The 26,914-nt window shown below is 39.0% G+C and overlaps 1 protein-coding gene across 13 annotated transcripts in view; it reads left to right on the top strand.

The window, feature by feature from the left end:
* Window positions 1-26,914, top strand: part of BCAS1 (brain enriched myelin associated protein 1) — a 116,332-nt gene that overhangs the window by 55,484 nt on the left and 33,934 nt on the right. For 7 of the 13 annotated variants that reach the window (XM_031004875.3, XM_031004874.3, XM_055372788.2 and 4 more), the window contains exons 5-7: window positions 8,204-8,362; window positions 9,197-9,241; window positions 18,748-18,960. In XM_031004875.3, the coding sequence (XP_030860735.2) occupies window positions 8,204-8,362; window positions 9,197-9,241; window positions 18,748-18,960 (417 nt within the window). Of the gene's footprint in view, window positions 1-8,203; window positions 8,363-9,196; window positions 9,242-11,600; window positions 11,736-18,747; window positions 18,961-26,914 lie in introns of all 13 variants that reach the window. The other 6 variants (XM_019017399.4, XM_019017397.4, XM_019017395.4 and 3 more) reach the window with 1 other exon arrangement.

Genomic DNA, 26,914 nt, shown 5'->3' with positions numbered 1-26,914 from the left:
GCCAGCTTCTCATTGCACCCTGGAATGATGGAAAGAGGACTAGAACGCTCGCTGGGGTCTCTTTTATAAGAGCACTAATCCTATACATGGGGGCTCCACCCCCATGACCTAGTCACCTCCCCAAGGCCCCACCTCCTAATACCATCACATCAGAAGTTAGGATTTGAACACATGAATTTTGGGGAGACACAAACTTTCAGTCCACAATACACATTAAAAGAATAACTGTGTGTGTGCGCGCACATACCACCTAAAATAAAATCGCCTTCCTCATACGTATATCAACACTCGTCTGCTATAAATAGAATTTGCAGCCATCCTTCTAATCAACCAGCTTAACCGCTTGGATCCCAATTATACCTCAGAGTTAGTTTTTAAAAGTTCAATTCATATTAGAACCTGTTTTTAAAAAGTACATCTCTTCCAAATCAAAACACTTTTCTCCCAGAATTAACCAGAAAACCTAACAAGACTATTAAGACCATGGCTTTTATTTGCTTTTAGTTTTATGAAGCTTCAGCTGTTTATGAGGCATTTCACAAGAAGTATGCTTCCTTTTAGAAAGAGTCCTGGGGCTGATTGAAACCCTTGTAGAATATGTGTATTATTGTTACTTTTAAAATACTCACCAAAATGTGCTTTTTGTATTTTTGCAGCCATTTCACAAAAGCCCCATTTTTAATGCAAACTATTCCAACCTGGCCTTCGGTGTTAGGCTGGTCTAAGTGTGTAATCTAAGTACCATCTATGTGCTGAGAACTGTGGTATAGAAATTCAGAGAAGGGGACAGATTCCATGGGTGGCCTGACCCAGAAAAACGTCGGTGGGAGAGGGAGACTTGATTCCAATAGTGAAGAATAGATTTCAAAAGGGAAGACAGAAGCTGGAGAGCACAGTGTACAAAGGCATAGAAAAAAGAATTTACTCCATATCCTTTCATCCTTTAACAAATGCTTCTCCTGAATCTACTCTGTGTCAGAAACTTTGCAAATTGTATGGCGTTTTCATTGCTTTTTTTTTTTTTTTTTTGTCTGTTTGGCTAACATTTATTGGACACTTCTATACTAGGCATTATGCTAAGGAATTTACATGCATTGTTTCTTATGGAAACTCACAACGAATTATACCAGGCAAGGTTTATTATTAATCTTGTGTTCCATGAGAAGACCTTGTCTCAGAGAGGCTAAGACCCCAGCTGGGGTTCCTCAACCTGTGAGTGGAGCTGGGAGGTGAATATGGAGTCTTTGTCAGGCACTGGAACTTTTATCAACCACTTGATCTTGTTGTGAATGAGACACACGCAGGGCCTGTCCTCAAATGCCCAGTTGAGCAGGTGATACTGGCAATTAATCAATTATGATTCAGTATGATGGGTACTGATGAGAGGGGAATTAGGAAAACAAATAGCAGTAAGAGATAATGAGCTTCAATTCTTGTTTGCAAAATTACTCAATTGAATACCAGTCTATGGGAAAGAAAGAGAGAGGTTGATCATTGACATTCATTCTTCCCTTCATTTATTCATTTATAAATAATGTTCATAATCATTATCACTAATTAATATAAAAAGATCTGCTACACCCCTAGAACAAGATTTATTATTAATTTTGGTGACAAAGTTCATATTTCAAATACACTTATTAATTTCAAATTTAGGGAGCTCACTTCTTTTCAGACCTGATTTGATCCTCATTGCTGTTCACATGATAATGTAGCTCAAGATTCATGCATCACCAAAAATGACCTCACCTGTAACCAGCTACAGGAAGTCAACACTGTCTACTATTAACAGAGTAGAAGCTTTGAGCTAAGGGAGAGTTACAGGAACTGGCTTTGCCCTCTTGCCTAAAACAGATGAAAACCTGGACAAAAAAACAACAATTTTTAAGACTGTTTTAAGATATCAGGCAACAAGGATAGGTGTTCTCTGAGAGACAGAACATAAGAGATGATCCCTGTGTCTGCTCCTGCCTACTGCCTTGAGAGGGTTTCCAGCCCATAGCCTAGCGGGGAGGAACTGCACAGAGCCCAGCAGGCTCCCTGAGCCCAAGGTGGCCAGAGTTCATAGACAAAGCATCAGAGGAGAGAGACAGATACACAGAGAGCAAACTCCAAGGGTCTGTCAAAGGTCCTCACATAGTATGAGGCAGAGAGCTGACCAATAAGTTCATATGAGGAAACTAGCAAAGACTGAAGGGGGGGAAAAAAAAAAAAACCAACCACCAGAAAGGCACTTACACAGGGCCAGAGAGAGTGCCTTCTCTCACCAGCCAGACTAGAAAACCTCATTATTAATAAGGCACTGGGTAGAGTAGTCACAGGGTCTTTCCTCATTAGTGAGAAAAGATTAGCTTCCTAGACTAGACACGATTTTGGTCCTGCCTAATGTAACTGCCAATGGGTTATTTTTGCCCGCTGCCCAGACAAAGCCAATTTATCAAGACAGGGGAATGGCAATAGAGAAAGAGTTTACTACACATAGAGCCAATTAAATGTGAGATTAGAACTTTTTTATTACTCAAATCAGCTTCCCCCCAAAATTCAGAGGCTAGAGTTTTTTAAAGTCAGTTTGGTGGGCAGATTGCTAAGGTGTAGAGAATGCTGATTCGTTGATAGTGGGCAGAATCATAGGACATCACAGATGTCCTCTTGTACTGAGTCAGTTCCTGGGTGGGGGCCGCAAGTCCAGATGAGCCAGACCAGAATGCAGGGTCTGAAAAATATCTCAAACACCAATATTAGGTTTTACAGCAGTAATGCTATCCGTAAGAACAACTGGGGAGGTTAAGAATCTTGTGGCCTCTGGCTGTATGACTCCTGAGCCATAATTTCTAATGTTGTGTCTAATTTGCTAGTTTTACAAAGGTGGACTGGTCCCCAAGAATAAAGGGGGCTTGTTTGGGGAAGGGACTGTTATTATCTTTGTTTCAAAGTGAAACTATAACTAAATTCCTCCCGAAGTTAGTGTGGCCTACCCCCAGGAATGAACAAGGGCAGCTTGGAAGTTAAAGGCAAGATGGTGTTGGTTAGGTCAGATCTCTTTCACAGTCATAATTTTTTCACTCATAATTTTTGCAAAGTCAGTTTCACGAACAAATCTTAAAAGCCAGAACTAAAAGGATCAAACTGATTTTAAGTATCTTAACTACCTCCAAAAACAAAGTTCAAAAATATTTATAGGAACAAAAAAACATCCAGCCACCCAAACAGGTAAGATTCACAATGTCTGACATGCAAACAAAAATTACCAGGGAAGCAAAGAAGCAGGAAAATGTAACTCATGATGTGAAGAGAAATTAACCAAAACCTATCCAGAACTGACACAGGTGTTAGAATTGGCAAAATAAAAATAAAAATAAAAAGGATTAGCATAAATGTGTCTCATATGTTTGGAAAGTTAAGTAGAGACATAGAAGATATATTTTTAAAATCCAAATCAAATTTCTAGAGATAAAAACTACAGTGTGTGAGGTAAAAAATACACTGGATGACATTAACAACAGATTAGACAATGCAGAAAAAAAATTTGTGAATTTAAATACACAGCAATAGAAACTATCCAAAAGGAACCACAGGGCAGTGGGTGAAAAGGAAGAGGGCTCTTTCAAAAAGAAGGAAGAAAGGAACATTAATGAGCTACAGGATAACTTCAAGTAGGCTAGTAGGCAGGTAATTGGAGTCCATGAAAGGAGAGAAAAAGAGAGAAGAAAAAATATTTGAAGACATAATGGCTAAAAATTGATGATTGATACTCTCACTTGGATTAAATCATTTGTTCATTCATTCATTAGTAATTTTTGAGATTGTACCATGTGCACAAGTCTGGGTGCTGGGGAAACATAAGGGAGAAAAAGAACCTTCATTGGTTTATATTCCAGTGAAGGGAGAGGAACAAAACACAAAATGACAAGTGAGAGTTTTAATATAATTCTCAGTCTTGCCACTGAGAGCCAGATAATTCTTTGTCCTGGGCATTGCAGGAATTTTAGCAGCATGCCTGGCATCTACCCTCCAGATACCAGTAGTAGCTCACTAACCCGCTACTCGTGACAATCAAAAAGATGTCTCCAGACATTACCAGATGTCCCTGGGGGGAAGAGGAGCCAGTAATATATTAGAAGTGAAATATACTAGGAGAAAAATAAAGCAATTAGCAGCATCAGATATGCTGCGATATATTATAGCAACTTAAAGTACAGTGGTAAAGAAAGACCTCGATAAAAACGTGGCCATTGGCTCAGGCGCAGTGGCTCATGCCTGTAATCCTAGCACTTTGGGAGGCCGAGGTGAGTGGATTACCTGAGGTCAGGAGTTCAAGACCAGCCTGGCCAACATGGTGAAACCCCATCTCTACTGAAAATACAAAAATTAGACAAGCATGGTGGCACATACTCTAATCCCAGCTACTTGGGAGGCTGAGGCAGGAAAATTGCTTGAGCCAGGGAGACAGAGGTTGCAGTGAGTCACGATCATGCCACTGCACTCCAGCCTGGGTGACAGAGTGAGACTCTGTCTCAAAAAAAAAAAAAAGTGACAATTGGAAAAGACTTGAAAGAAGTAAGGTCGCATGCTCCTGGCAGGCAGAAGCTCAGCCCAGCTGCAAAGGTCCTGAGGCAACAGCCTACTTGACATGTTCAAAGAAGAGCAAGCAGGTCACTGGGGTTACAAAAGAGTGACCCAGGGGAAAATAAAACAAAAAAAATCGGGCAGAAAAGCAATGAGAATGGAATGGAAGAGGGGCACTTCTCCAGGAATGAGCAGGAGGGTCCTGTTGTCACAAGGAGTGAGGAACGCTACTTAGGCAAAAACAAATGAATGCTTACACTTGCCAACTGTGGCCTTGGACATGATGTTTAAACCTCTTTGGGCCGCAGTTTTCTCATCTGTAATTTGCCTTGCACAATCTTGGCAAAGATTAAATAAGATAGATTTGTGAAGGCACCTCGTAACTGTAAAGCTATACAAGCATAAACAAGCATTGTTTAAGATATAAGGATGACATGGTTTAAACAAGTTATAAGTGCAGTATTTTTTGGGAGAGTTAAGTTATGAAGGGTTTTTACTGGTGGAATTTATGGATGTAGTCTATATTTATATACACTCCCTATGAGGATCTTGGTTTTCCACCACCTGGATTTAATTTATATGATGTTAAATTTTACCGCACACACTATATAAGTTTAGCAAAGTTGACACTCATAGCCAAATAATCTATAGCATTTTAAGATGTTCAGTTCTGACAGGCCTGACTTATAATCCCCATATTGGCCCCTGTCAAGCTGTGTGACCTTAGACAAGTAACCTAAACTCTCTGAGCCTCATTTCATTGTTTGAAACTGTTAATTGTAATATTTGTCTCAGAAGATTGTTGTAAAGATTAAGTGACATATGTTTAATGCATTTATTTGTATAGTGGTTTGCATGCTGTAAATGTAAAATATTTGACATATTGACATTGTATATTATTCTATAATAAATAATGATATATTAAGATTAAGTGACCTTGTTCAAATTATGCTAGCTTAGGAAAGAGAAAGCACTGGTGTACATATAATGCTTAATAAGTAGTTGACATAATTTGCACATCTGTCCTTGCCTAAATCTCATGTTGAATTGTAATCCCCTATGCTGGAGGTTTGGCCTGGTGAAAGATCACAGGGGTGGATCCATCATGAATGGCTTGGGCCATCGCCTTGGTGGTAACTGAGCTCTTGCTCTATGTTCACACATGATATGGTCATTTGCAAGTTTGTCCCACCACCCCCTCCACTCTTTCTCTCTTGCTCCTGCTCTGACCATGTGCTGTGCCTGCTCCCACTTCTCCTTCCGCCATGATTGTAAGCTTCCTGAGGCCTTCCAGAAGCCAAGCAGATGCCAGTCCCATGCTTCCTGTAAAGGCTGCAGAACTGTGAGCCAATTAAACCTCTTTTCTTTATAAATTACCCAGAATCAGGTATGTCTTTATAACAACGCAAAAACGGCCCAATACAATCGTCCATTAAAACGAGTTGAATTGTATCTCAGTGGTTGGGATAGTCAACCCATATCAATTTATACTGCTTGTCCAGACACTGCCAACCCCAGAGGAGAAGGTATAAAATCCAGGAGTCTAAATGCAGTGCTACCATATCCCACTCTCCACTACTCAGAGAAGGGGTCAAAATAGAAATACCAAGTCTTCTGTGGGCTTCTGCCACCTCACACACTGCGAATTGTTAGAAATCGCTTTTGAGGAAACAGAAGTGTCTCCTTTCATTCTCCTCTAAGTAAGGGAACTGGCAGCATGGGGGCAGGGAGATGGTGTGGAGAAGGCGGAACCCACAGCCCTGGGTTGAAAGGAAGGACTACACGGGGATGAAAGGGAGGGCGAAGAGTGAAGACGATGCTCAACCAGCAGGTGAGAGTCGAGTCCGCCTCCCTCACTCCACCCACCTCCAGACCAAGCTCCCCACTGCCAGGCCACAACCACATGCACCAACCTGCCCAGCCCGGATACATTTTAGGTCTCACTTGTCACAACCTCCGGTGCACCAAACAACTTCTCAGACCCACCGATGTACCTGCAGGACCTCTCTATTGAAACCTTCTCATTTTTTGCAAGAATATTCATCAAGTTTATATAATTTGCCTACCTCTTGACCCAAAAATTTCACTTTTGATAATTTACCCAAAGAAAATATAGATACATATGAGTATTTAAAAATAAAAGTGTGAGATGTTCACTTTACTACTGCTTATAATACTCTAGATGTACAACTATACACACTGTGAATGTCCATCAATAAGGATATTAGACAATAAACAATGTTATAACCAAGCAATGGAATAAATGTCACCTGAGTCGTAAAGAATGAGGCAGGTTTAGCTGTGTTGCAATGGGAAGTTTCTGTACTACTTTGTCACATGAGAATTTATGCTGGTACAGATAGCACTATTCTATGTTTGTAAAATTTTCATAAATGATACATATTTATTGAATGCCTTCTGTGGGCCTCGCTGTCCTTGGTACTTGAGAAAAGCACTGAGTGAAGTAGATATTATCCCTGTCTTTGTCGAGTTTATAGTCTAATGGGAGTATGAGGAAAAGCACAAAGACTGAGAAGTAAACAGAACTGCTGACACAGCAAAGATTTTTAAAAGGGCAAGGGACTCTGGTGGAGATGACAGTGGTGGGAGGACAGCCTTAGATGAATGTTTAGGGACAATCTCTCCAAAGAGATGACACTTATGACCTTAAGGATGGATGGAAATTACCTACGGGCAGACAGAGGAGCAAAATGTTTCAAACAGAGAGCCAGAAGTTTGGAAATAACCTGTGGTATGTTTGAAAAACTCAAAGAAAGTGGGCCAGAAAATGGAATGAAGGAGCACGTGGTACAGAGAGGATGGAGATTTAGGCAGGGGCAGACCATGTTAGACATTGGAGATCCTGCATCAGAGTTTGGGCTTGACTCCAAGAGCTGTCAGAAGCTACTGGAGGGTGGTAAGGAGTGGGAAGATGGGATCTGTTGAGTAAAGAATGTATTGTGAGGGTCAAGAGCCCAACCAGAGACAAGGCCAGGGCTGTTGCAGTCAGAAGGTGGAGAGGCAGTAGCTTCCTGTCCTGGGGTCATGAGAGGTGAGATGGTGAAAGGAAGGCAGATTCAGAACACATCCTACCCTCCTGAAGAGGTCGGGGAGAAAATCAGTTCCCCTATCACACCCCTTGCACGGATGAACCTCATATCTCAAAAGCAAAATAGTTATTTTTAAACACCAGTACTTTTTCTTTTTCTTTCTTTTTTTTTTTTTTAGTTGATATAATCCAACTCTGTGGAAATTGTGGGAAACGCCATCTCTGGGGATAATGTACACATCATAGATAAGGAGACTATAAAGATGGAAAATATCGATACCTTACACAACTTCTTTGCAGAATTGGAAGAAAAGGGTTTTTGTTTGAAATGCAACGTGCACTGCTGTGTTTGTTACCCTTTGGCTCCAAACAATGTCCCTCCAACCAACAGCAAATGCTGAATATGTTAGAAAGAGAGGGAGGGAAGGAAGAGTGACTCTTATAATCTCATGATTGTTCTGCACGCCTGTGGGCAGAAGAAGTATGGCTGGAATTAGGGGGTAAGAGAGAAAGGGGTGTGAAGCAAAAGTATGACTTTGAGAGTTCACATTCAGCAAGTGGCAACTGTGACAACTGTTTTGCTCCTAGGACATAGTTGACGGCAAGGAAAAAGAAGGACAAGAACTTGGAACTGCAGATTGCTCTGTCCCTGGGGACCCAGAAGGACTGGAGACTGCAAAGGACGACTCCCAGGCAGCAGCTATAGCAGAGAATAATAATTCCATCATGAGTTTCTTTAAAACTCTGGTAAGCAGTTGTCTCCTCTTTTCCCCTCAACTCTATTGCTCAAAAGTTTTGTTAATTCTAAGAATAATGCACATTTGAATGTTATTGTACTAAATGAATTATCATGGTGCTGTTGGAGCATGGGAGAGAACAGGGACAAGATATGCTTCATAAGAAAGTTGTGTTATATCAGACTTTTAGCAAGAGAGCCCCTGAAGCTGGGAACCATGGTATAAGCAGTGGATGCCCAAATCATGTAACATGGGCTGTGTTGTAATGGAATTCTATTGCAATTGAATGTCTTATGGTCATTGATCTTAAAAATAATTGAAAAATATCTCCCTGTGTTGTAGACCTCTCAAAGCAGTTTTGCCACTCAAGTGGCAAATAAAATACTGTAGAAATCATTCAAAAAAAAAAAACCTGAATGAATGAATGCATAGTGAAGCAGACTGTCCCAAATGTGTTTGGGCTATTTTCAAATATCAAGACTAACCTCAAAAGAAAAAACAATAAATGTCAACAGAATGTGCCACAAACACCAGAGGGTTGCACATGTGTTTGGAGTAATGGTAAAATTTATTGGAAGTCTGTGGTCTTCCAGGAGACAATTTTGAATGTGGTCAAACTCTTGGTAAATGTATAAGATCAGATGTATCTCATTATAAGATATTAATTTTGTTAACTTTTGTATTACCCGGCAGTCCTGAGATTTCTATTGAACTAAAAATACTTCTCATTTTATTCTTGACCTGTATGGTGAACTGGACCACCCTAAAGAATTATTTATCTATGAAATAAAAATCACTCTAAAGAGCAATGATTTCTAATATTTGGCTTTCTCAAACTTTTAAGGTTTCACCTAACAAAGCTGAAACAAAAAAGGACCCAGAAGACACGGTAGGTAGTTTGAAGTGTGTATGTACATATTTGGGTTTGCGCATAGAATTGGATTTGAATTTGTGTCTGCTTGCTTGTTTTTTGAATACATATATATGTGTGTGTGTGTGTGTGTATGTATCATATCTATATATAATTAGCAATTTAATAGTGCTGTTAGGTTGTCTTTAAAATATTTTATTTGCATTAACAGTAGTTTAATTAAAATTTTACTGGAAAGCTTGAAAGATGTGCCAACTCTGGCTAAATAATATCACAGTACCAATTTCTTATATAGCATAAGAACAGAATACTAATAATTATATCATCATCTTAGTCTTTTAGTTGTGTGTAGAGGGACCCAGGGAATATAGTAAAAAACAGTCCATGTAAAGTAGAAGAAAGCTTTTCAGTAGGACATGGACTCTAAAAAAATAAAGTAGAAGAAAGCTGCTATATTTTTGTTTTCTAAAAAATATGTTATTTTTCAATGTAATTTGAAAAATGAATAAATCTTTACTGCAAAGGCAGCGGTTTGGTGAAATAAAATAGTTTCCATGGGACACTTGCCAAACGGATGGCCATGCAGAGGCATTAGGACACGCTAGAGAGCCTAGATTCTTCACTGTCATCCAAGAATTCAGCCAATTCCCCTCAAAATAAATTTGGTTTGAAATAACATCTTCCTAGAGATGTTCTCCCTTTACACTGGACAAGGCTCGTTACCTCTAGTGGAATACACGGTTTAAGTTTCACGGGAACCATGAGGGAAGTTTAACTTGGTGACAGATAAGTGTCTTGGGTCCTTCTTCTGATATTGGAAAGTGCTTTGAAAAACAGTGGGATCAGATGCATGGCTTGGTTTGCCCCCTACATCTGCTACCCATATGTGAAGGAGTTGGCCGTGAAAAGAGGATCCTAGATTTTGTCTCAAAAGACCTGCATTTCAGCTCCAGTTCTGCTACTTGATAGTGGTATAATCTTAATCTGTCTGAACCCAAGTCTTCATGTCTATAAAATTGGGACAAAAAAATTCTTTGTCCTGGACACCAGGGTTGAATGAAGGTGTGGCATTGTTTTGCAAACTGTAGAGCTCTGATTAAATGTAGCGATCCCTATTTCCATGATCACAGCCAAGATTGGTTGAATGACATGACTACATTTGTATTGTATTTCTTGGTTTCCTCAAGAATTTTCTTCTTCCATTGAAAAAAAATATGTATCTGAAGCATCTACATGCATTTTCCTATAAAATTATTCATTTGCTCCGAGGTCATAGGGTCAAGTTCAATGAATGGTTGGGGCAAAATGTATTTCTTTTGGTTCTATGTCTTGCATTGTTTGAAGCCACATAGCGTAAAAGGCTCTAAACAGTGGGGTATGGGAATGTGTGTGTGGCTTCCCAAGTGACCTGATGCACTCATTCTCTTTAGCTGGTTGTGGACCGAGACTCCTCCCTGACCCAGAATGTGGTCAAAACCGAACGTACCCAGCTGATAAAATCTCACCATCCTGCCCAGGAAGCTGTGGGGTCACATTAGTGGAGCTGGGTCTCAAAAGAGGGTTTTGTGAATGTAGGTTGTCCATGACACCCACAAACAGATGTGTTTTCTACAAACCTGGTTCTCATACCTTGCAATTTTGATATCTTTTCTACTGAAGTTCTTGGATTCATGCTTTTGAAGTCTGTATTGTTTTCAGCCCACTACCTTCCCTACACGAAACGCCCTGACATTTGTAACTTGAGTCAACAATCTTGAGTGGTTGTAGCCAGGCTATTTCGGTTTCAATCTCCCTCTACTTTGCCTCAGTGGATTGGTTCACACTACACATTTTCTCTGCCTGGGGGGGTCTACCCATCTAGAAGTGAATTGAAATTTTTGCAGGTGATATTGCTTCCATAAAGTTTCTAATAGTGAATCAAAGGAGATCGATTTGAGACTAAAAGACATTCAGCAGCAGTCTTTGCTTTGACTCCAGGATGAAAAATAAATATTTTGTCTGCAGGTATTTTTTACTTTACCATGTAGCAATAGCATTTAGATATCTACAACTATCAAGTAGAGACTGCATTATCTTGTCCTGTTATTTGTCTTCAGCAAATAGAGATACAGAGTTTTGTTTTGTTCTGTCTTGCTTTGAGGTGTGTTCATCTGGGTCATTTAAATAGGTCACTGTTGAAAATCACTGTATATCTAAAATTGTGAATATGGGAGTTTAAAAAAGATAAACATTTACACGGTGTTTTGTGGTTAGAAGAGGGGATGGTGTACCAACAGTTAATTGCCGCAGTGTATTAATGCACTTTAAAACAACAGAAAAGAAAAAGAATTTTGTTCAAAAACAAAGTTCTGAGGTTGTGACTGCTGTTGCCCCAAAGGCATCGAAAGCAGAAAGTGTCTGTGATGGACAAGCTGGTCAGAAGACATCCGAGATCCAGGCTAGAGGCGCCAAGAAAAAGCACCTGGATAGCCCCAGGCTAGGACTCGCCTTTAGAAAATTCTTTAGGCATAAGGTCTGTATCTTATTAAAGTAGGAGGAAAAACAAGAACTCTGGTCTTCACAAGACATGTGCCATCCTGAGCCCACCCAGCTCCTCTCCAGTAAAAACAGAGCCTTGGGTGGTGGGGATCATTAAAAGAGAATTAAAGATGATATGAATTAAACTTCAGTGATTTTTAAGTCCCCATAGTCATAAACATTTCAAACAGGTGTCTTCCTAGTGCGGACCAGGGTTCTGGAACTATTCTTCTAACCCAGTATTTCCCAAATGTCAATAACTTGTGTACCACCTTCACCATTTTTGTTAGATGTAATATTATTTGTTATTTTTACATTGAAATTGACCTATTTTCTATTTAAATGTATCTTTAAAAGAAACGTTATATCACATATAGAAAATCAGAATAATTTTTCCTAAGAGGAAGGTAAGCATTAATTTGGCTAATTAAAAAGACATTACATTCTAGCTACCTCATTTGTGTTAAGCTGTGAATCTGATGCTCTTTCTAGCTTTATTAAAAGGTGATTAATTGGCCAATGGTAGAAAAATGTTAAAGATGTACCATCACCAGACTGAGACTTTCTCCAGAATGTTAGTAGAAGGATTAAATAAGAATTGGAAAAGGAGAAGTAGTTTCACTATTTGAATACTATGTAATATCGTATTTCTGCACAATCTATAATCTTCTCTGATCCACCAATGGTATGCTTCCTACATTTTGGGAAATACTCTTCTAACCTCAAGTAACAATGTTATCTTTCTGTGGTCTGTTTCATCTATTTCCAATATTAACTAAGCTTACACTGAAGCCAAATAAAAGTCCAGGCGGAAAAAAGCAATGAATGAAGGCAGAGCATGTTTCAGCTCCATGTCCTTGGGAAGTTAGGACAACACTGAAGTCAGTTTGGGAAATATTATGCTTCCAATGTCTAAGAAGACGCCAGTGTTTGTCTGAAACCATCAGTTTAAAGGATCCCTGAATTGGGTTAGCATGCTTGAAAATTTGTTTAAAATATCAGCCATTTTCCACCAAGTCAAAAGCCTGTATTAAGAAAACTTCCCTACCTGGATGTCACAGTCCCGGGATTATATATGCAAATAAACACTCCATAGAAAGTTCTCACAGCTGAATCTGTATTTGCATAAGCAGACTATGTTATGAAGCCACCTTTCAATTTCCATACAGGATAATTTTGTTCTGTGAAGAGAAAAGAATGGGGAATGATAAATATTGCAATGGGGGAGGGAAGATTAAAATGTGCTCCAACATCACATAACTTAGTAACTGCTGGGAAATAACAGTAACTGCTGGTGAAACGCGTCATATATCTCATAGGAAAGAATCTAGTTTAACTCCCACTTGGAGCTTTTGTAAGTAAGGGGCCTTGAAAGTTTAAGAAGCGTATGATGTTTCCCCAGATCTGCCTTTCATTATGACATTCACTTCGTGCACTACAAAATTTTACGTCTGCAGTATCTCTTGCCACCAATAAAGGGACCACCCAAGTTCAATGTTATCATTCCTAGGGCTTCCCAAAAACTGTTGGCCTCCCATCTTGTCACTGAAGTAGATGGGGAAAAGACAGGATTCTGGAAGAGTGGGAAGAGGCCGCGGGAACAGCCTTCTGGAATTCTGTAACACAGACACAAGGACTTCAGGGTTTTGCCTTGAGTGGCATTCAGTGTATTTTTTTATGTAAGTGTAAATCAAAGTAAGGGACACCTCCCAAATGTTCTGAATTCTTATTTACGCAGCAGTTTGTTAGAGCTCATTGGCTTTTACCTCTGCACCTGAGATAGTTCATTTCTTTTTCTCTTTTGATTATTTCTGTTGTCTCTAAAGATAGGAAAATAGGGCCTTTAAATAACCAGCCAGATTCTCTCAGTGACATTGTCATGATTTTAGGAGGTGTGATACTCTCCATTTCCCCATGGGTTTGTCACCTGGAAAAGAAAACGAGAAATTCAAGCAAATTCAAGGATAAAACTATTTTGCTATTTAAAAAAAAGTTACCAATTCTGGTTAATTCTGGGGCTTTATTTCTCTACATCTCTATGATCCTTCTTATAAAAAGAATTTTCTCAGTTCAAAAAGTAGGGAAGTCTGAAATCAGTAAATGAAATACATTTAGGGTCAGCTTTTGCTGAATTGGAACCATTTTTCTCGGCCTAATGGCATGTGATGTCTCAGAATCAAACTTTTTCATGTGGCCACCACTGTTTGGTGACAACTTTAGACACAAAACAGAGCATTCCTTTAGAATGCCTTTGCCATGCCCCAAAATGCTCCCCTCCCTCCTCAGGTTTCCCCAGTACCCACCCTTTCTGTAAGGCAGCTGAAGTATTAGCAAGCAGCATGCATGATTCATAAGCTCTACCATTCATTCATTGCTTTTGGTTCTTGGTGTAGTGTTTACATCTTACTAACATCTCCTCTCTCCCACACCCAATGTGAAAACAAGACGAAAATTTATTAAGAAGGTAAGGTCATTTGACATACAATCTCCAAATTGAATCCACTAGAATTTCATGGGTAGGGCCACCAGGTAAAATATAGAGGACTCAGTTAAATTCAAATTTTTGATAAACAAGAAATAACTTTTTAATTTAAATATAAGTATGTCCCGTGCAATATTTGGGACATGCTTATGCTAGAAAATTATTCTTTGCTTATCTTAAATTAATATTTAATGGAATATCTTATATTCTTATTCTCATGTGCTAAATCTGGCAACCCTATTCATGAGATTGCCTCTGAAAACACAATTAAAATTTTTGTAGTCTCCTCTGTAACGCAAACAAAGAATATCCAGTTGGTTGATGCTGGCAGAACTCCATCTGGGGGACTTCTTTGGGAAGGCAGGAGAGTGGTGGGCAGGAATGAAAAGACTAATGGTGTTCTGACTGGTACTCTACAACCCAGTGAGCAGGGGTGGGTGGCTGGAAATATGGCATGACAGGATCTTGTGTGGGTGTCTCTCTCTGGTCCCTGTCATAGACTGTAATTATTAATTGAATGACTGATTGTCTATTTTGTGCCAGAAGCTAGGCCTGATGGGAATTGGGGACGTAATCATGACCAAGACTTTCTTGGTCTTAGGATATGATGATGACCAAGACTCTAGCAAAAGAGATACATATTCAACAAACAACTACACAAATAAATTAGAATTATATAGTTACTATAAATGTAGTAGGGTCGTGCCCTTGTAATGTTTTTCAAGGGTTTCTGGATATCCTCCCAATGCAAAGAGAAAAAAAAATTGGTCACTTCCCTATGAAACTGATCAGTATAGATGTGTTTCCCAATCTTTATCTCAGTATCAACCCTCACCATGATCCTTTTTTAGACTATTTTTTGCCCTAATCACCCTTCCCTCCACGAAATTTTAATGTAACAAATATTCTTTATACCTGTTAGTGCACTGTAATTATTTAGGGGAGCCACAAACCATGTTAATATCTAATTTGGCATAACCCTTCTCCCAAGAACAAAGGCAATATTGTTTTTTGTTGTATATTGCCCTTGTTGAGAATGGTGGTATAGATTTCCCTCACTGATGGGTGGAATAGCCCAGGGAGCAGGAAACCTTGATTCATTGGAAACAGTGTAGTATGGAGTCACTATTAATGCTTGGGTTTGGGCATCAGACTCCCTGGATTCAGCTGTCAGCTCTGCCCCCTCATTAGTGTAACCGTGGGCAAGTTACTTAGCCACCAAGCAACTAAATTTCCCTGTCTGTGAAATTGGCATAAAAATTAGTGTCTTCCTGTAAGTTGTAGCATTTGATAGTACCATTGGGAAATTATAGCTAACAGTAATTTATTGGATATTTCAAAATAGCTAGAAGAGAAAAACTGTAAGTTTCCAACACAAAGAAAGGATAAGAGTTTGAGGTGATGGAAATTCCAGTTACCCTGGTTTAATCATTGCACTTTGTATACAGGCATCAAAATATCACATGGACCCCCCGAAAATATGTAAAACTATGATTCATCAATTTTAAAATACAAAAAATAATAGTTCCTTCCTCACAGGACTTTTGTCAGGACATTCAGGTACTTAAAACAGTGTCTGTCACTGTTACCTTTTATTCTTGTCATCAAATAAAAGTTTAAAGTTGGAAATTATGTCTTCAAGATGCAACAGTGGTCCAGGGAGACTAAGCAGAGAGAGAAAGGGTGGTGGCTGAGTGGTGAAAACAGCCAAGTATGTAATGCATTAGGTAAACTGGAGCTGTCCCAGGGAAATTCTGGCACTCCAGGACCTGGGGACCTTGTTTTTTGTAACCTCTATGTGACTCTGAGTAAGTGGGCTAAATGCACATCAAAGGGAACCCTTGAGCCAGAAAAATAACACAGCATTTAGAAAAGGTACAAAGCCAAGCCACAGAAGTTACACCAAAATAGCGTGGGGCCATGGAGCCGCCCTTCTAATGACTTTGGCGGATTGATGATTGGCTTAAAGCAACCAGAGCCCTTTCTTAGAGATGGGGATGAGGTCAGCCCCAACCCCCAGATTCTTGGTCTAAAATGGACCACTGGGCAAATGGAGATTCTCCCAGGAAAGCAGAAGGAGAGGTTGTTGTTGAAGTAGCCATGCTTGGCCACTCTTTACTCCGATACTTGCCGAAGGACCTTAGGGCAGTTGTTCCCTGTGCGTGGAAAACTCTCTTCTTCTCTTCTCTGGTTAATTTTCAGTCACCCTTCAGATCAAAGCACAACCATCCTTTTCTCAGTGAAGTCTTCCCTGATTTTCATGAGTGGATCAAACTCCTTGATTTAGCTTTTTATGGGATTGAGAGGAATAGCCTCAAATCGCCTCCCCACTCAGTAGCACTTACTGCAGTTGAAATTTTACATTTATTTGTGGAATTATTTACTGTCATCCTCTCCTTGAGGACATGTAACCCCAGCACTTAGTACATATCATGGCTCATAGAAGACACTCAAAGTGGATTTTAAATGAATTAATGAATAATACTTTCTCTTATTTTCTGAAAAAGAAAACAAGCTACTTAGCATGTGTGTGTTAGGAGGAGGGGTACTTACCCTTTAACCAGTCCCCTTTAATTTAATTACCGTTTAGAGCTAAAATAGCACCAGGTGCTCAAGAGCGTTTGGGACGTTTGTAATGCAGAATCTTATGAGCTCAGCCATTTTGACCTCACTGTCTATAAAATGCAAAGGTTATTGTAAATTCCAACATTTTGCCATTTTATATACTTTTAAATGGAACTGGAGCTATTCCAGTATCAACTATCACAAAATTCATTTCCAGACGTCAGTTCTTTATCTTAACTTGAACTTAGAATCTGCTCAATGGATGACTCCTTAGTATTAAAAATTTCAGCAAAGAAGATGTTGTGTCTTGCATCAAATAGTAAAATTCATGTTATTTGCAAACATCCTTTGGAGAAGCAATGTGCTGCCTGGGAAGAGCTCTAGACAGGAGCCAGAAGTTCAGACTTGAGGCCAGGTTGTGCCCTTGTTCAGCGTTGGGCAGATCATTGGCCTCAGTTTCCCCATCCATGAAAATTCATGCATTGGATCAGATGGGCTTTAAGACTCTTTCCAGGATCAAAAAATACTGTCAAACTTTCTGAATTTGTCCATATTCTATATTTTTTTTTGAGATGGTGTCTTGTTCTGTTGCCTAGGCTGGAGTACAGTGGCACGATCATGGCTCACTGCAGCCTCCTGGACTCAAGTAATCCTCCTGCCTCAGCCTCCAAGTAGCTGGGACCACAGGCGCAAGGCACCATGCCCAGCTAATTTTTTATTATTTGTAGAGATAGGGTTTCACCATGTTGCCCAGGCTGGTCTTGAACTCCTGACCTCAAGAAATCTTCCCACGTCGGCCTCCCAAAGTGCTGGGATTACAAGTGTTGGGCCACCACACCTGGCCCATACCCCATTTTTATTGCAATATATTTTTTCTTTTAGTCAGAAAATTTAGTCAAGGATATTACATCCCTGGGAATTTAAAGGGATTGACTCACAAGTATCCAGAGCAAAAAAAATCATAAAATGAAGATGTTTAGGATTAAGAGGTTAGGTCAGATGAACCTGATGTTAAAATTATGAGTACCAATATTCACTCATGTCAAGATAAATTCTGACTATAATTCTCCCAACTCTTCCTTTATCTCATGACTCAGTGGGTGGCAGAGCGTAGAAATTAACAACCCCTTGCTGAAGAAATCAGATGTCCTGGAATTGGACTTCAGTGCAGCTGCTCAGAGAGAGAGACAGAAAGAGAGAAAGGAGATGTGGACAGAGGGAGAGAGAAAAAGACAGAGGGAAGGAGGCAGAGGAAGGGAAGAAGGGAAGGAAGAGAGAGGAAGAGAGGAAATAAAGACTGAATGGATAACATTTCAAGAAGTTTTCATTGTGGAGTGTAGGGGCTGCACCTAAAAGTGAAGAAATAGGGTTTGTGGACACTCTTCCAATTCAAAATCCCTTCACCAAGTTCCAGCCTAGTTGCCTTTTACTAACTTTATAGCCTAACTCAGTCATCCCCAAAGTGGAGTATGGAGAAAAATTTCAGAAGTTCTATATTTAATTTAACTCTCCTTTAATTTCTAATTTTGATTAGTAAAATGATGCATGTTTATAATATATACATAAATAAGTATGCATGTATTGAAGGTGGAAATTCAAAATGTTTTTACTGATGGGAACTTGATTGAAACCATTTGGAGACCAGTGGCCTAAATAAGAACTCCATATTCTAACAGCAAAGGGTCTCTTACCACCGCCTTGATTCCTAATGAGTTACTTACATAAACATAATTAATAATGCTTCTATGTTTATTTTTTGAAAGAAAAATATCTTAACTTTTTCCGAGATTTTAACACAAGTCCACATTCACAGTAAAAATTTTTAAAATACAGAAAAATATAAAGAAGAAAATTAACATTATGTATAACCTCAGCCCATGTTTATTAAAAAGAGATCTTCCATTTTTAAAATTTTGAGACCATTTTGAATGTTTTCCCTCCATTTTTTTTAACTCTTTAGGGTGCTGAAAAGTCACCCACCACTTCAGCTGACCTTAAGTCAGACAAAGCCAACTTTACATCCCAGGAGACCCAAGGGGCTGGCAAGAATTCCAAAGGATGCAACCCATCGGGGCACACACAGTCCGTGACAACCCCTGAACCTGCGAAGGAAGGCACCAAGGAGAAATCAGGACCCACCTCTCTGCCTCTGGGCAAACTGTTTTGGAAAAAGGTAAGTCTGATTTTCAAGCGTTAGAGAGTCATCCGGGCGGGGATGACTCCAGAACTTATTTCTATTGGGCTAACTGTTGTACTCAACAATGTATGGAAGGTGTTTCTTCTTCTTCAAAATGACTCGGCTTCCCATTGAGTAGAAGCCTTCTAATGTGTTCCTAGGAAGAATGAAACGCCTGTCATGTTATAAACATGTGTTTCATGGGGAAGAAAAGGAAATGAACAAGTAGAATTTTTCATTCTTTGAGTGACTTCATTTCATGACAGAGGGTTGTGGTATTTCATGATTTCATTTTCCTTCTGAAATGGTTTAAAACCCTGACTTCTTCCTGGTCTCTTTGAGCACTCTTACTCTGGCAAGATGAACCACCTAGGGGCTCTCTGTCTTCACTCCTCCCCAGCCAGACAGAATCATTCATTATCAGCCACTAGGTCTCCACTATCCTTTTAGAAACCTAGGGTGTCCATCAGTTCACCACCAGGGTAGGCACACACTGTGCTCTATGACAGGAAAAGTCAAACCACTGTCTGATTTTGTTCCCATCTGAGGTCTGAGTGGTGCAAGGACAGGGGGAGTGGGGCTGAGTTATTCTAGATCTATTCCTTAATTATCATTGCTGAGCAAGCCCCGGCTGCTACACATGTGCAGAGCTTTTGTCTGTTTTAAATTTGGCCAAAAGATGAGCAAGAAGTTGGAGATGAGGGTGTGGGTGGAATTCATAGAGCTGGAAAAATCTAACTTCAGAATTTCATCAAAACATCTATCGCACTTGGCACACCATGCAAAGCAGATGATGAATGCAGATGCCACTGTGGTGTCAGCTTTACTCCATCGTCCAGAATCCAGCTGGATGCGGGGCCCCTTGCCTGTCTGCTTCCTGTCATACGGAAACCTTCCTTCCAGGTTCTTCCCAGAACACAGTCTTCACTATTTCATAAAAACTTTGGATGAAAAAAAAAAAAAAAAAAAAAAAAACTTTGGATGATGTCAGCTGACACATTCTGTTGTAATCCTTTTTCTTCATCACCCACCATTACTTATCTTAAAATATCTTTTACCAGCAATATAATAGAAGAAACAATTTCCAAGTGAGGTATATGTGTATATTGGAGACAACAGAGAAGACTTAAGTGGCCCATATCTGAATAATTTTAGTTAAATAATTACCATGTATTCATATGCATATTCAAGGTGTCTTAGGAAAAATAGAGTTAGCACATTAAATTTGAGATTAACGTATGTTTTGCTCAAGGTTAAATAAGCATATTTTGTTTAAAAAAAAAATCTAATAAAAAGGACAGTGTTACATAAATAATGGCTCTGATAGTAGATAAATAATGGTAAATTTGGGTCCTCCAAGAAGCAGACACCAAGACAGAATTGACGTGCAAGAGGTTTATTGGAGGAAGACATCTGTGAAGGAGAAGTAGGAGTGGCAGAGCTAGGTACAGAGAGCCTTCAGACTACAGAGAGTTCTGACCATCTAGGAAGAAAGAGAGAGAAGGAAGGAGAAGTGGGTGGAAAAAGCCTCAAACTGAAGGTGGTGCTAAGAAAGTCCTGACCAAGCCAATGGAGAATCGTAGAGTACAGATTGCCTGTTCCAGAGGCCCACACTGGACCGGAATGAATGGCCCAGTACTCCTGTCGTGCCCAGTCATTGGTAGGAGCCCCCAGCGAGAGGAGCAGAAGCTGAAGGCATGACAGGTGGGGCTGTCTTTCTTGCAGGAATCTGAGCAGCACACTTCCATGGCTGCTACAGATGATACAATATGGCAAAAACCACATAGGTGGTGTGCCAGTGGCTGAAGTTTGAGAAACACTGATGTAAAAGCGAAAAGTTTGAAATCAGACAGATCTGACTTTGAGTCTCAGTTTGTGTCTATGAGCTTTCGTTTCCTCACTTGTAAGATGCAAATGATAATAGTACCTATGTCATACAAATGAATACAAATGAAGTAAGGATTAAGTGAAATAATGATGGTAAAACCTCCAACACTGGACCTAGTACAAAAGTGCCCGCTGAACAGTGTTACCTCTCATCTATTTCCTCCGTGCTCAGGAGGGTTGAAGAACTAACCATGCCGACGTCTTTATCTTTCTATACTGTCCAGCTTGAGAAAGCTGCTAAACTATTGCCTCAAGTGCTTATTTAATGTTTGGAATCTACAAGAGATACAATGGTTCTTCTTTGAAGTTCAAGCTATTCCTTTGAAAAACAATGTCAGGACAACTTGACATTCATCTCCCTAATGATAGAATTTCATTTATTTCAGTCTCACTGTCTTTTGAGCCACTATTTAGCTTTATTTAGTATATCATTAAAAATATGAAGTTAAAAGAAATCAAAAACCAAATCCCCTGTGTCTCTCCTTCTTGCACCCAATCAGAAGAAAAGGCTCTTCATCAAAGTTTTACTTATTCAACAATATTTTAATTACTTTATTTGTGCTAAGTACTTTATTTGTGCTAAGTTGTTTTGTGCTATATAGTTTGTGCTAAATACTAGGCATTGAAAAAGTAGCAGTAAACAAATGTCTGCCCTTTCCTAGCTTATATTCTTGTAAGAAAGCTTATATTCTAGTAGAAAGCAAAATGAGGACTTTGTTTTCTTTTCTTTAAATTACAAAGACTATGATTATAAAATCACCCTTGTAAATTTTTGAAGAGTTTTGAAAAATGCAAAGGGAAATTCTAGGAAATTCTTACATTTTCTTATATTTTCACTGATAACTAACCTAACCTCTCTTTCTTCTCTCATTTTTAGCTGAAAAGCTTTCAAACATATTGATTTTAAAGTTTATAAGCCTGTAGTTCAGACAGCAGAAATGAATTTTTCCCAGAACAGGTTATGGATATGAAAGTATAAGTTGTTTTGATTTATAGTCTTTATTGCTAGAGTAGTTATTATTATAAAATTTAAAAATACCTTTAAGAAAACCAATTTCAAATTAGGTTGTACTTTCCAAAAACGTGTTTAAAATGCAGTTAACTGGAGTAAATATGCCATTTATTGTTCTGAGTAAATTGGATTCTCACTTGCTCTGTGACCTTACATAAGTTATTTACACTATTTGAGTTTCTTTTCCTCATTTGTTGAATAAGAGGATTGGGATACACAGTCTTGATAATTCTTGTGTATGGCAAGGCTTACACAACAGAATCAGAAAGGTTGAGCTGTGTATCCCTGGACAAATTGGTTGACCACTCAAAGACCCTCCTTTCTAATCTGTAAAATAAGGACTGTGTTTTTCTCACAGTGTTGTTATAAGAAACCAATAATTGTACATATAAAGCACCTAATATATAGTATGTGCTCAGTGAATGATGTCATCATTTCTTCAAGTATGAGCAATCAGTGGTCATGACTAAACACCCACGTGTGGCTTCTGGTGTTAACACCACCTAAGTACAAAACAAGTATAAAATTCATTTGCTAGCATCAAAAGATTTGAAATCCATTTGGAGGAACATGATACACACACACACACACATGCACACACATGTATTTGTAATTAATAATTGATATATTTGGAATATCTTCAAAATATCCCTTTTCTGCTTTCCTTTGGGGGAGACAAAGAGTGGAGTGGGAAAATAATGTGCACTCTGAAGCCACAGAGACATTATCAAATCTCAGTTCTGACAGTTACTGACTGTTTAAATTTTAGTGGAGCACTTAAACTCTTGAGCCTCAGTTTCTTCAGTTATAAAATTGGCCAATGACATCTATCTTTTGTGTTTATTGGGAGGATCGAGTAAAAAAAAAAAAAAAAAAAAGAACGCCAAATGACTGATATTCAGTGAATTATAACCCGATTCTGAAACAATGAAATTTGCAATTTAGTATTACTCTGTGGAGTACAGGTAACAAATGCTACGGTTGTTTAGAAAAGGGAGCAATCAGTGTACGTTAAAATAGACTTAAGAACTCAAAAAATGTATCTGAATCATTTGGGTGATTTGTTTCAAATACAGATTTTAACACCTTCCCATGGGGATTCTGGTTAAGAAAGTCTGGGCATATGTCTGGACAATTATGGAAGCACTTGAAAGATGGGCTGACCAATCTGGACTTAATAGAAAATGTCTTAGGGCTACTGTGAAGCTAATGAGCTCAGAAGAGCTGTCACATGATCAAAATGACGCTTTTAGAAGACTCACTAGGAACAGGGCAAATGCTGGCTTAAGTGTTACCATATGAAAGTCTTTTAAAGAAACCTTAAGAATTGAATTTGCTCTTTAAAGGAGAGGAAACTCTGTTATTCTAGTTTCTATGGATAAGTTGTCTGCTGTTTAGCTCCCCATTCTTAGCAATATAAATGTCCAAACAGGATCCCGTAGATTTTAAACTAGATTTTTTATTGTCACTGTTAATGAGGCTGGACCTCAACTGTGGATCATCCACCACAACATACTCATTGGCAGTAGAAAATAATGAATTGAAAAATGATATTCCTGGTTCCCTAGCTCCAGGCTTCCTGTTATATAGAGAACATACAGAAAGAAGGGAGAAGTTGCCTTCATTTGTCTTTATGTATGAGCATGGAAACCATGCCCAATACAAATACAAGTTAAATGTGAGATCCAGGCTTGGCTCAAAGAACTGACTCAAAGAGGATGCTATAATACATCAGTCAGCTTTCAAGGAGAGTAGAGACACACCTCAAGCCCCAAAGGCAGATGTGATGTTTGAGTAAAAGCAAAAGTTTATTCGATGTTCCAATAAAGACCTAGAAATTAAAGAAGATTGGTTTCCATTTTGAATACTAGCTTGGAATACAACATAAAGCACTTAACCCACTGCCTGACAATAATAGCCTAAGAGTGGCCCTATAATGTGGGTTGTCATCACTATTATCTTTATTAGCATTACTATTTTTTTCAGCTCTGTGCAATTGCATCTAATGCATGCTAAGAAGCTGGAGGAATGCAAGCCGACAAAGAATATTTATTAAGGAACAAAACATATTGCAAGGAGCTGTCTTCGGGAAGCCCTCTGGAATCTGGCCTCAGCCCTGTTTATTCAAAATTTTTATCAGTTAACTTGGACAACGACCAAGTTAAAAGAACATTTATCAAGTTTACAAGCTGGGTGGGTTCACTAATGCAGTCCAAAATATAAACAATACGAATCTCAAAATAATGGCACAATGGGCTGAAGTTAGTATGACCTAGAATTTTTGGTTTTCAAAGGTCAACATAACACTATGTTATGGTACTTGGGTCATCAAGATTTTAACTGAGACCCACGTTGTCCCCTACACCATTCCAACTTTGGAACCTAATATAACCTATTAGTTAGCAGTGTTAAAAATGTCTGTTTATAAGGGGTTCAGTAGCAAACATACATCTGGCCCAAGCAGACTTAAGAACATTTCAAAAGCAACATACAATTACTCAAGAAAAATTCTAAATAGGTCTAGTAGATCTAGCCAATGTCACTTCTTCCCAGCATTTATAAACATTGCTACTGCTAATTGAAAATATACCATGTGCAGGTACTGTGCTAAGTGCTTTACATAAACAAAATAAATATCAGCAATTTTCAAAGAATGCTGAACATAAATGAATCCATGCCCACACAAATCCCATCCAGATAGTTCTAGGAATCCAAGATAGGTGATCATGAATCAGCCTGGGCTGCCATATGTCCCTACTGGGTGGTCACCCCCAAGCCACACCACTGCCACCACCACAGCCACCAAGGAGATGATCCATGCCAATTTATCCCACTCATCACTGCTGTTGGGACTCCCAAGCCCACAAGAGTTCACCTGTCTCTTGCAAGGCAGCAGGCAGAAAACCTTTTCCTTCCATGTTGTGCTTAGCTCTGGAAGGAGAATCCCGCTGCAGCTGCTTGGACCCCAGAGTGGCCCCATTTGGCAAGACCCACTGTAGGCATCCATACAGCCCTTTTTCTCCCCAGTAGACAGCCAGTTCAAGAGTAGCTGAGCTGGAATGAGTTGTTCTACCAGCCACCAGCACCCTACCCAGAACCACTATTTCCCACAAGCCCTGGAGGTTGCTGATTCTGGAGTTCTTATTGCTCCTGGTAAATTCTCTTGCTAGGGTCTATTTCTTGAAACCTTTATTTTTGCTCTACTTCAATACATTCTGGCTTGTAGAAAAGCCTATAGACCACTGTACCCTAATTCCAGACATGGTTTGAGTTGTTCCTGCCCCTCCCCCATAAACATACCTTCCAGGATCTCCAACTCCCATGTAAATGAGGGTCTTCATGTAAGTACCAAGAGGAACCATGTGGGTTTGACTCCAGCCACCAGGCTTCAGTGAGTCACAGCTGTGCTTCAGCCATGATTTTCCCTACACAGGCCTTATTTTATTTTTTCCTTAAAACAACGCTATGATCAGTAGATAGTCTAACAGTCAGCCTTTGGGTAAGTGAACTGAGGTGCAGAGAAGTGTGATTAATTTGCTCAAGATTACATAGCTGAAACACTGAATTTGTACCTGATTCCACAGTGTATGGTACTCTAAGACTTGGGTTCTGAGCAGATTTTCTTTTACATGTGTCAAACACTAAAGGGGGATCAGAACCTGCCCTCTTATTATCCATTTTTGAATTCTTATTTTAACTGGATATTTCAACAACCACTAACAGAAGGCTACACTTGCAGGCCAGTGTGCAAATGTACAAGAATAGTTCAAAATTATTTAGAATGACTCTTGGACACAATCTGAGAAGCATTTAATCCTTTACATAGTGCATTTATCTACTGTTTTCATTCTACTCCAATTCTCCTGGTGACATTAAGAAGTCTCTTCTTGATAGTCACAGGCATTTATTACTGTACAAACACCTGCTGATCTCTTTTTTAAAGAAACACTTAAAAACAATTAGAACTTACTGCATGTTTTTTATCTATTGTACTTTTTAATACGTACTACTATTTACAGCAAAGATGTTGATATGACATTTGCTGTAATGATAAGGCATTTCTTTTAAAATATATTTAATTTTAAAAAGTAAAATATATTTAAGAAAAAATATTAAGTAAAAATATATTTAAGTAAAAAGAGAAGAGAGTCAGTTTAAAGAAAAATATCAATTGAATAGAGGTGGTACATGGACAGGTCAAGAATTAGAACATGGTTTTTTGTTCTTGCGATAGTTGACTGAGAATGATGATTTCCAATTTCATCCATGTCCCTACAAAGGATGTGAACTCATCATTTTTTATGGCTGCATAGTATTCCACAAAAAAACCAAACACTGCATATTCTCACTCATAGGTGGGAATTGAACAATGAGAACACATGGACACAGGAAGGGGAACATCACACTCTGGGGACTGTTGTGGGGTGGGGGGAGGGGGGAGGGATAGCATTAGGAGATATACCTAATGCTAGATGACGAGTTAGTGGGTGCAGCGCACCAGCATGGCACATGTATACATATGTAACTAACCTGCACATTGTGCACATGTACCCTAAAACTTAAAGTATAATAATAATAAATAAATAAATTTAAAAAAAGAATTAGAACATGGTATGAAAATCATTGAAGTTTGAGAGATGCTCAACTGGATTATTTCCCAAAATGAGTGCTTTGCTAAGTAGTCTGACTTTAAAAATATAAAATAGCAATTCCTTTTGAAAAAGACAATATTTATAATGCCAGATTTAAAACATCAGAAAGATGTGGAGGTCTGAAACCATAATGAAGATTTAAAAAATCTGTTCAGAAGCAGCCCCTTCTATTCCTCACCATCATCTACATTGGTGATGGAATCTACTCCAAGTTCCCAGTTGCTTCTGAAATATAGTGAGCAATGAACAGCCAGAAACTTTCTAGACACAGGCAATCAAAGATAAAAACTAGTCTTGTTGCAATAAACTGGGACAGGAAAAGGGTATGAAAACCTAGAAGTGCTGTTCTTAAATAATGGAAGGGTTTTCTCAGTCTAATATAAACAGCATAATGATTCCT

The sequence above is a fragment of the Gorilla gorilla genome, chromosome 21 (genome assembly GCF_029281585.2).
Source record: "Gorilla gorilla gorilla isolate KB3781 chromosome 21, NHGRI_mGorGor1-v2.1_pri, whole genome shotgun sequence".
NCBI lineage: Eukaryota > Metazoa > Chordata > Mammalia > Primates > Hominidae > Gorilla > Gorilla gorilla.
The sequence above is the reverse complement of the archived record's forward strand: the minus strand, read 5'-3'. Positions and strand labels throughout refer to the sequence as shown.